We start from the raw sequence: 9,550 nt of genomic DNA, 5'->3' as shown, positions 1-9,550 counted from the left end.
TGGGCCAGAGCATCCCGCTGTCTCGAAAAATAGATTGGGCAGTGATAGTTGTCTTCGGAGGCAAAGAGGTCGACCTCTGCTCTGCCGAAAACTGACCAGATCATCTGAACCGTCTGGGGATGTAGCCTCCATTCCCCTGGAGCTACATTGTCCCTTGACAACATATCTGCTCCCTGGTTCAGTCTGCCCGGCACATGAACTGCTCGTAGTGAGAGGATTTCTCTCTGTGCCCAAAGAAGGAGACATCGAGTCATCCTGTGAAGGGGACATGACCTGAGGCCACCTTGGCGGTTGATATAGGCCACCACCGTCGTGTTGTCTGACCGGACCAGGACTTATATAGCAGTTGGCTCCACCCCCTTCTGGCAGGCTCGAGCACCATTGGTTTGTGCAACTACACAAATGTTAATAAATCAGGCTTCAGTAACAGATAAAACAGGAGTTTCCCCAAGCAGTTGTCAATGACGACACAACGGGAGTTACCTTTCGATAGGGAACAACATATTTTCAATGGGTTACCACAATGACTGAAGTCGACTAATCAGATTTTAGTTGACTAATCTAAACTAAAAACCCTTAAAACCTTTTTTTTACTTGCTGCAATAAAAGGCACACCTTTTGTGGCTGTCTGTGACATACTGTCCTATTTAATTGCAGCATAAGTGACAACCAAGCCCCAAACACGTATTACCTTTATCTTTACAACAACGGCAAAGCAGAAGATCGGCTGCCAGTCCACTTGATCAGCTCCTGCAACCTAGACATCTACACCTTTCCATTTGACATTCAAAACTGCACGTACACATTTGGCTCTTACAAGCATACAAGTAAGTAATCATTTTTTTAGGCTGTCCATTAAAGTTCCAATTTCAGTTGAGTTCCAATTTAAGGAAGGAAAACATATTATGTGCAATTTGTTTGGATTTGACAATCTGTGTGTCTCAAACCTATAAACTTAGTTTCACACATGTTAAACATTCAATTGTTAAGGTGTTAAATTTGAGAGCCCCAGTCTTATGACAGCCATTTGGGACTGATGCAAATCAATTTCTCCCTCTACAGTTCGAGATGTTCAGATATTATTTTCAGAGCCAGTGGAGGCCACACTCAAAAAATCTCTTCAGTACATGGAGACTAAAGGAGAGTGGCAACTGACTGACATGATCGCCAGAAAATCTGCCAACGCATCATACTTTAACATGGACGGATTGGACAGATGGGATGAACTCATTTACCATGTTTGTGTCACCTTCAGTTTGTTCAGAAGTTTTCATTTCAATTAACTATTTCTTTCATTTTTGTCCTGTTTATTGTTCTAATGGTTGTCACATATTAGATCGTCCTGAAGCGCAGACCAACTCTGTATGTGGTGAACCTGCTGATCCCCAGCTACTGCCTGATTACCGTAGATCTGTTCAGCTTCCTCCTGCCTCCTCAGAAAATGGATCGCTCTGCCTTTAAAATGACCTTGATCTTAGGCTACACCGTCTTCCTCCTCCTCATGAACGATCTGCTTCCTGTTACAGGAGACACCATACCTCTTATAAGTCTGTTGTCACTCTATATAAAGAGTGGGGTCCAAAAGTCTGAGTCTGCAAATAAAATGCTTCTATTTTGCAAATATATTTCTTATTTCATTTCTTTTTTTTTTATTAGAAATCACATTTGAAAGGATTGAAAAGATTAAATGAATATTTCTAGTGACCTAGAAATAGTGCAATCCATATTCATGTAACATTTATTTGTTATATATTTTTCAAAATAACTAATTTAATTTATATTTAAATTAGATTTTGAATCTCAGACTTTTGGACCTCATTATAAATTATATAAGAATAATATAAAGGAACTCATATCATATAAAATCAATCATTCTCAAACATTTCAGGCACCTTTAATCAAATCAGAACATTCAAGTGCCAACTACTATTAATATTATTTATTAGGTTATTTATTGTAAGTTTGTAGAGTCATTTTGTGTACCATCTGCACCAGAGTTTAAAGGGATAGTTCACTCAAAAAAAATGAAAATTTGGCATTAATTTACTCATCCAAGATATAGGTGACTTTTTTCCTCAGTAGAAAGTAAAGTTCATTTTTAGCTGAAAATATGGTCCTTGGTGATTCATAAAATGCAAGTCAATGGCTACCAGCACTTGAGAGTCAAAAAACTAAATTAATCTCTGTGGCTCCTGACGATATATTGAGGTCTTATGAAGCGAAACAATCAGTCTGTGCAAGAAACTGAACATTATTTGCAACATTATTACCTGTAATCCAGAGGTTAGACAAATGGAGAAGTCTGATTTGTTTCCATTAACTGGTTCTTTCAGACAGTTCGTTTCAATAAACTGGTTAATATAACAAATTTAGCAGTACGATGTGAACCGTGGCTGTTTTACATGTCTACAGCATATAGTGTGAATAAACATCTTCATCATCTTACTTTTTTACATAAACCATGCATTTCATTTTAGTGTTCAGTTCACGCATGCACATATCAGTGGCTCATTGTTCTTCGGTCCGATTTTAACTGTTTGAGGAACTGGAGTGCTGAATCAGTTAATTCATCATAGGATCAAACCGAATTCAGTCCGATTTGGTAAACAGTACAATTTTTGTTCACTAACAAGAACCAGTTCAAAAGAATGATTTGTTCGCAAACCGGACATCTGACACTCTGAATTACAGGTAATAATGTTGACATAATGCTCAGTTTCTAACACAGACTCATTGTTTCACTTTGTAAGACCTCAATATATCATCAGCAGCCATGGGTATTCATTTTGTCTTGCCAGTATATGCATTATGTATGCATTGTTTGGTAGCCATTGACTTGCATTTTATGACCACAATAAAATGCAGTAAATCTTCTTTACTGTTCTACTGAAGAAAAAAGTCACCTACATTTTGGATGGCCTGAGGGTAAGTAAATTAACAGCAAATTTTCATTTTTGGATGAACTATCCCTTTAAAGCCCACTGATATATACATCAGTAACTAATTTTAAGGTAGGAAACTTATGCTATTGTATCTCTCTCTCTCTCCCTACAGATGTGTTTTTCTCTCTGTGTTTAGCGCTGATGGTGGCCAGCCTATTGGAGACAATTGTCGTTACTAATATTCTTTGTGGCTCTAGTGATTATCCCCCTCTACCAAACTGGGTTAAAGTGTTGTTCCTGCATTACCTGGCGCGACTGGTTTGCTTGCGCAAGAACGTCCCTGAACAGAATTCTGACCCTCAAAGTGAGTCTCGTAACAGCTAAAAAGTCAAACATTTTCTGCAAATAATATGAACCCTCTTGGACAACTGACAGTATATAACCTATTCTTTTCTGTGTAAAAAATAAATAAACAAATAAAATACTGGGTATATCTAAATTAACGCACACATAAAAAACATGATGCTGCATGTTGTGCTTGCTTACCTTTAGATCACATTAATACATTTAACAATTTCTACCAGCAGAAAACACCAAAGCCACAATTTCCTGTTCACTTGAGAAAGAAATCAGCCAAATTAGATACCCAGAAAAAGGCATTAAATCACCATTAAATCATGATGAGCAAGAGCTGAAGGAACTGAGGAATATACACAAAGACGTACTCACCATTCGTCAGCAAGTTGACAAGCATTTCTCCACTGATCAGAACTCAGAGGAGTGGATACACTTGGGGGAGGTCATTGATCGATTTCTGTTCGCTTTGTATGTTATTTTCCTCACCGTCAGCTTCTTCACCATATTAATATTCTGGTTGTACTGGTACAGTTTTGACAAAAAATCATAATGGCCAGCCAAAAATGTATATGTGCAAATGTAGCTGCTCAAATTCAGTGGTCTATTTCTCATTGGTCAAGACAAGACTGTTTAACTGCATACATGAACTTCTCATGTAGTGTATTTTGTTATACAGTAACTTATGTCAGTAAGCAGCAGAAGTTTTCTTTTAAATGCACATGGCATTCTGTAGTTGCGGAAGGACATGAAATATTACAGTGTAAGCTTTTAATGGTTAGGCCAAGGTTTAACAAATAAGAAATTCATAAACTGAATCACTATAGCCTTGAAATAGAAATTAAAGCATCTTATTGTGCAAATTATGAATTAATGTAATTGTTTTGTTTTATATAGCACAAAATCAGTTTAAGAAATATCAGTTTGTCTTGAATATTATATCTTGCATCAATAAAGCTTTGCTGTGTAAACACTTAATGGTGGCTCTTTTCAAAGTAGACAGCAATATCTTCACATGGTCACTAGAGGGCACCCTCACTTTTCAATTGTTGTTCTATTGTTCTGTTATTCTCTCAGAATACACTTCCATTGCAAGTGTATTTCTGTAAAATTTGATTTATTTTTACAAACTGAGGAATGAGACAAAATGACGAATCTACACCAATTATAAACATGACACAGAGCTTGATTAGCATGCACTTTCCAAAGAATCTAAAGGAGTAATTCATGTAAGATATGTCAGTGCACCCACTGAGCCAATAGGCTGAGTCCTTTATATAAGTGGCGGCACAATATACTGTATAGACCCCAGGAGGAAAGGTTTATAAAACATACTGAGTATGAGTTGTTGTTTTTTTTTCTGTAAGGGTTAGGTGTAGGTGATAAATAATAGAATAACATTTGGACAGTATAAAATCATTATGTCTATGGAGATTCTTCATAAAACCCAAAAATCCAATGTGTGTGTAAAATATGTAGGTTACATAATAACGCCAGTAGGTGGTGACAAGCGACTGTCTTTATTAGTGAGCCATATACAGTGATTCGTTCAACTGAATCGTTCAAAAACACTGATTAATTCAGGAACAAAACACCACTACTGTTTTTCAGACAGACACAATGGTTAGTGCCACTGTTGCCTTGTTTGGAAATAATTTTCAGGGCAAAAATGTAGAAAATGTTACTTATTATATTTTTTGTTAAAATATAATAAAATATAATCTTAGTTTATTGAACTTTTGAGCTGAACCGTGTGTTGTGGGGACCAAATGTCTCCCCAAGGATAGTAAAATCTGAAATGTTTGACCTTGTGGGGACATTTTTGGTTTATAAATCATACAAAAATAAGGATGTTTGTCTGTTTGTTTGTTTGTTTGTTTGTATTTTAAATGTAATAATGTAGAAAGTTTTCTGAAGGTTTAGATTAAGGGGTAGTGTTAGTGTTAGGGGGTGAAATATATAGTTTGTACAGTATAAAAATCATTACATCTATGGAAAGAGTGCGTGTGTGTGTGTGTAAAATATGTAAGTTACATAATAACGCCAGTAGGTGGCGATAAGTAACTGTTGTGAGTCATTTAAGTAATTCATACAAATAATTCGTTCAGTAACAAAACACCACCAGTTTATCAGACAGACACGATTAGTACTGCTGTGTCTACGTTTGGAAACAATTTTCGGAGGAAAAATTTACAAAATGTTTCTCCATATAATCTTATTGTTTACTTGTTAAGTGTTAAGATTTCTAGGATTGGAGCTAAACTTCAAGTTTGTGTTGTGTGATGTATGATTAAAAAGTCTTATGAAATGTATACTTCTGGCTAATTTAAATGGAAACTAACTGTTCATTACATGTATTTGTGAATTTCTCACGTATACTTTACTCAGCTGCTTCCTGTGTACTGCAGAACAGCTTGCACATCATATTGAGAAATGTCCATAACGTAATAGAATAGCCCACACTGTCACACAGCAATGATAATAATGTATGGATGACACAACATACCTGCTTACATGTTTTGTTGCTTTCTCTCACATTGCACTTGTTGAGCTGTTGTTTGACCTCCGATACAATCATGAACTTCGAGTAGCCTACATGTGCACTCCTACATATAAAAGCATGCTCAAACAACATGAAAAAGCATAATATTACATAGTATTGTCGCTAATAACAATATTATTGCCTTTGGCAAAGGCATAAAACAAGTTCTCCTCAGCTCCGCTTCCCGCGAACTGAGAGAAAGCGCGCGTTCGGACCTCAAGTTCCTTAAAGCGGCAGCACTGTTTTAGCTAAATAAAACATTAACTCACTAAAACATAAACAGTATAATCGACAAATAAAAAAACACATGGAAAGCATTTAAAATAATCTATACATTCATAATCAAATAAAATACATCATTAAAATGTTAAAAACCACAAAGGAAAAGTGTACATGTGAAATTTTACTGGCATCCTATTTATTATTTTATTTTGTCTTGTTTTCAGAAACATACAGTTCTTGGTTGCTTTTATAATTTTAGATTTATTCGATTTTTCATTTACAAGATTATTCATAGTACATTAGTAAATTAGGAAACAGCTACATCATATTATATAACACTTGAGTATTAAATTCTGAAATAAGACTGCACTACATTAGTATTGGATGAGTTTGGGATCGGATGAGTTATTGACTGATTTAATTTTTTATATCTCTTCTTGCTTTTAATTAGCTTAATATGCTATTTACATTTAAAACAATACATCAGAAAAAAAAGAGAAAGAAATGCATGTGCTGTACTGTATAATGCATGTTGTACTGTACAGTATATTGCAATATACTGTTAATATATTGCACATTGTGTTTAGTGTACATTATATTGTACAGTACATGGCACACAGTAGTGGATACTACATTCACACACACTATTCCAGTCTATTTGTTAGATCATGCCGACAGGTTGCTATGAAGTCTCCCTAGACCCTTCATATTCTAAATTCCACAGGTAAAAAATGAAATAAAACATGGATTTTATACAATGTAAAAAAAGTAATAGCAGGTTTTATTATACCACTTTGTGCACTTAGTTAATATTTTTACCTTCCATACAAGCTTGCTAAATATAAAAAGAAATATGTAGCGAATTATTCATCACTGTGCAACACAATTCAGATATACCACATGTCGAGTATCAATTTTTTTTTTTTTTACCGCTTTGAGCTCATCATAATCGCTCTGATTGTTGGATAAGGCACAGGTGTGGGCTCGGGCGTGACATGTGGTTGAACGACTGTCATGGAAATGTCAGGTCACAGTAGACTATCTTGTCTCTTTGAATGTAAATCTGGATTTATACGGACACACTGTCCCAAATAAACCTCTACATGAACATGCTTTCCCAATTAAAAAGTGCAATGAATTTCCTTTTTATTAATACCGTCCCCATGTATACAACCCATACTATAAAAGGACACTTTTCCTTCAGAAACCTAAAATGACAAATTGAACACCCTGAAGTTCAGTGACTTAAGCACACAAAAGCCATGAGACCACAAGTGCACCAATTAGCAGCCATGGCTTCATTTCCCAAAAGCATTACCAAGCATTGGCACCAATTCTTTCTACAATCTGCTTAGGTTTATGATGCTTCTTTTTCTAATGGCACATTATATCACCCAGTTCATGGTAGTGAACCTTATGCATGTGCAGATACCATGGTAATCTAATGTAAGAATACATGTCCAAAAAAACATGGTATCAACATGATGCCATGTCTAAACAGGCAAAGTAAACCAACAGCGTTTTGGATCAAGAATCAAGGGCTCTTTTTTGCTTGAACAAAACTTGTGAAAAAGTAATGTTGGATTCGGTTGTTTGATTTTAATCAAATGTTCAGGTTTACAGATGTCCATTATTTACATAGTGTAAGAGCTCTAACCCAACTTTCAACCTCGGTTTGCTTGGTTTGTAAGTATGAATCCTTATATGTAATCCTTGTGGTCAATCGCCTGAAAAGTAGAATTTTCTTTGCCATTGTTTTTGGCAGTGCTAAGTAGTAACTGGTTACATGTAATCTGGATAACGTAATAAGATTTCAAAAATATGCTAGTCGTAACTGGATTATATTACATTATAATATGCTCATAATCAGATTACAGTTACTTTTTTTATGGATTACATGATTACACTATTCATACAATGGCAGTAAACTATGCATAATATTCTTTCACTTAAATATGGCACAGTTACAGTTTTTCTGAATTGCTAAAACACATTTCTTGAAATCATCACTCATTTCCTCAAAACCTGAAACACAAATCCAAACCGTCAAACTAAATTCACAGACCCCTGACTCTTCCATCAAAATCAAACAATTGCTTCAAAACCATTTCAGCTGTATTCAAAATCAAACGGTGCTCTCAGATCACACACACGAGTCAATAAAATAAACACTACAGAGCATTTATTAGACACCACAGAGAAAAATGGAGAACACTGCATCCAGAACATTACAGAAAAAACTTATATTGTATTGAGTAAACAATTTTGCAATTCTGTAAAAAAAAGAATAGTAATTGCAACTAAGGTGAATATATTGTATAGGCCTACTGTATGTACTGCAAGAATGGTATTGTGCTGAATATTGAATAGTACTGAATGTTTGTATATATTCAGCAATTGGATCCTGCAAAAATACTAACTGGTCTAACTGCAAAGGCCAAAAAGGTCAAATAAAACTCTAAATGAATAGCATGTTACAGTACACTCAAATACTGTAAGTTGTGCAATTGTAAAATCAGGGTCAATGAGAGATTACAGTTTTTGCCTATTGCTTACACACTTTTTGCAGAATTTGGCTCATTATGTCAAAACTCTACACACAATCCAATCAGACATAGCACTTGGAGATTAACAACTCACATCTATGCCAAAATTAAACACTGCAATCAAAACTTAACACTCCTTTCTAAAAATGAAATTTTTGCAACAAAACCATACACACAAGCACCATTTGAATTACTCTTTCATATCACCAGCAACACACTGATGGGCTTTATATAAAACACTGCAGTCTTTGTGTTTCTATTTTTATTGTCATTTTCTCACACTCAGTCTTCTGTAAAACTCAAAAGTAGAATTTCTGCAGTAATCAAACAACAGTTTTTACAAAAAAACAAACATTCTTACAGAAATAAAGAAATCGAATCACAAATCACTGTTTTGACTGTTTTGAGAAGGTGCTTTGAGCCATGTATTATTACTATGAATTAGGCTACTACTACTACTATTACCATTTTGTGCCCTGCAATAATCATTTACTGAAACTCGCTTTGTGTAAGTTGTGCAATTGTAAAATCAGGGTCAATGAGAGATTAATTCTGTCTCAGCATCATGTCTTTGTGCTTGAGTCCGGCCTGGGGACTTTGTCCACATCACAAGTAATGTTGTCTTTTTTTGTTAGACAAAGAGAAAAAACCCTCTGGCCTGACAGATCCAGCCTTGATAACACTCTCTAAGCCAGTGCTTCTCAAGCCAAACATATCGGCCAAAAAAATCAGCATCATATATCGGCCATCGGCTGCCCTGATTTCTAAATATCGGAAAACCCCGTATCGGTCGACCTCTATTGCCGACACTTAAATTAATTGTTTTGCCACTTTTGCACTTAATTAAAAAAAAAAAAAAGAAAAAAAAAGTTTATTTGTTATGCATGTTATGTCTGTTTATTAAAAACAAGTTTTGTAATAACCAATTGTTCCGGTCCGGACCTCTGACACTGATGAAAATTCAGATTTGGACCTTTGAATATAGACTTTGAGAACCCCTGTCC

General features: G+C 35.3%; 1 protein-coding gene across 1 annotated transcript; it reads left to right on the top strand.

The window, feature by feature from the left end:
- The first annotated feature begins 461 nt into the window (after positions 1 to 461).
- On the top strand, positions 462 to 3,789 carry LOC107701216 (5-hydroxytryptamine receptor 3A-like). The gene is made up of 6 exons (XM_016503177.1): positions 462 to 514; positions 658 to 827; positions 1,063 to 1,238; positions 1,337 to 1,547; positions 3,055 to 3,246; positions 3,470 to 3,789. Exons 1-6 carry the CDS (start codon positions 462 to 464, stop codon positions 3,787 to 3,789), a joined length of 1,122 nt encoding a protein of 373 aa, XP_016358663.1.
- The last annotated feature ends 5,761 nt before the right edge of the window (positions 3,790 to 9,550 follow it).

Source organism: Sinocyclocheilus anshuiensis, unplaced genomic scaffold, assembly GCF_001515605.1.
Source record: "Sinocyclocheilus anshuiensis isolate Anshui unplaced genomic scaffold, SAMN03320099.WGS_v1.1 scaffold1754, whole genome shotgun sequence".
NCBI classification, from domain to species: Eukaryota; Metazoa; Chordata; class Actinopteri; order Cypriniformes; family Cyprinidae; genus Sinocyclocheilus; species Sinocyclocheilus anshuiensis.
This window is presented reverse-complemented; position numbering and strand designations above follow the sequence as displayed.

Excerpts from the sequence above, each read along its gene's own strand:
- LOC107701216 (XM_016503177.1), top strand. The coding sequence starts at position 462 with ATGACGACACAACGGGAGTTACCTTTCGATAGGGAACAACATATTTTC. Across the intron at positions 828-1,062 it reads TGGCTCTTACAAGCATACAA|TTCGAGATGTTCAGATATTA; the intron begins GTAAGTAATCAT and ends CTCCCTCTACAG. Across the intron at positions 3,247-3,469 it reads ACAGAATTCTGACCCTCAAA|AAAACACCAAAGCCACAATT; the intron begins GTGAGTCTCGTA and ends TTCTACCAGCAG.